This window comes from Hyaena hyaena, unplaced genomic scaffold (assembly GCF_003009895.1).
Source record: "Hyaena hyaena isolate Hyena2069 unplaced genomic scaffold, ASM300989v1 scaffold_4159, whole genome shotgun sequence".
In the NCBI taxonomy this organism is placed as follows: Eukaryota; Metazoa; Chordata; class Mammalia; order Carnivora; family Hyaenidae; genus Hyaena; species Hyaena hyaena.
Window position 1 is genome coordinate 1 of NW_024084892.1, and position 1,444 is coordinate 1,444.

The 1,444-nt window shown below is 38.2% G+C and overlaps 1 protein-coding gene across 1 annotated transcript; it reads left to right on the forward strand.

Annotated features, from left to right (window-relative positions):
- Positions 1-923: 923 nt before the first annotated feature.
- On the forward strand, positions 924-1,439 carry LOC120227795 (olfactory receptor 6C4-like; the record flags this gene model as incomplete). Its single annotated transcript, XM_039225823.1, has 1 exon — positions 924-1,439. A coding segment is annotated over exon 1 (516 nt), but the record flags the coding sequence as incomplete, so codon positions are not given.
- Between the last annotated feature and the right edge of the window lie 5 nt (positions 1,440-1,444).

The window sequence follows — 1,444 nt, forward strand, 5'->3', positions numbered from 1 at the left end:
TTTTAACGTTTATTTACTTTTGAGACAGAGACAGTGTGCGTGTAGGGGAGGGGCAGAGAGAGAGAGAGAGAGACACACACACACACACACACACACACAGAATCCGAAGTAGGCTCCAGTCTCTGAGGTGTGAGCAGAGCCCAATGTGGGGCTCAAACCCACAAACAGTGAGATCATGACCTGAGTTGAAGTTGGACGCTTAACCTGGACGCTTAACCCCCTGAGCCATCCACATGCCCCTATGTGATAGCATTTATAAGGCCTTTGCCATGACCCAGGAACTATAAGTAATCTGAATTCCAGACACTTTATTAGGAATTAAGAGAAAAGTCAATCGAGGCTTAGAGCTTCAGCAGATACCCAGAACTATTATTCAAAATGAGAAATCTGAAATAAGAAAAAATACAAAACAGTAAAACGAAGAAATCAACCAAGTTTGATTTTTTCCTATAGTTCATACCTTCATTTGTATTTGCTTTGTTGGCTAATAAACTGAGAGTCAAGAGGCTAATTTCAGAAATTTAATTCAAATAGCCCTACTCTAAATTTGTTTTAGATTTGTCTATAGGCTTGTGACACACAGCATCCAATAACTTAGAGAGGAAAATATAAATAGACCCAGATGGCAAATATAAATGAATTAAAAAGTGATGAGCAATGAGTATTAATACAATTTAGAAGAAATAATTATGTTTCTAAGAAGAAGGAGCTTCGTGAATTATAAAGTAAAATAAGAAAATGTGTTAATCATTTCATTAAAAGAGGTCATTTTTAAAATGAGGGATAGAGAAGGATTCAGAGTTTTAAATTCTCCTTCTAATATTTTTACCTGGATTATATATTTCAGTAAAAATCTGGAACCTTTCCTTTTATTCCAGCCTTTGTCATTATTATTGTCTCTCTTAATTTGTGTGAAGATAATGATGGGCAACCAGACATCAGTGACAGAGTTCATTCTTCTTGGGCTGACAAATGACACTGAGCTTCAGGCTGTGCTTTTCCTTTTTCTACTGCTAACTTACATCTTAAGCATCATGGGAAACATGACCATCATCATTCTGACCTTGCTGGATCATCGCCTCCAGACTCCTATGTATTTCTTCCTCCGGAATTTTTCCTTTCTGGAAATTTGTTTTACCTCTGTCTTTGTTCCCAAAATGCTAGTCAATATTGGAACTGGAGACAGGACTATCTCCTTTGCTGGTTGTTTCACTCAGTATTTTTTTGCCATCCTTCTGGGAGCAACCGAGTTTTATCTCTTAGCTGCCATGTCCTATGATCGCTATGTTGCCATTTGCAAACCCCTACATTATACAACTGTAATGAGCAGGAGACTCTGCATTCAGCTTGTCCTGTGTTCCTGGTTCTCTGGTTTTTTGGTTGTCATTGGGCCACATATAATGTCTCTCCAGCTGCCTTTCTGCGCATCCAATGTCATCAATCA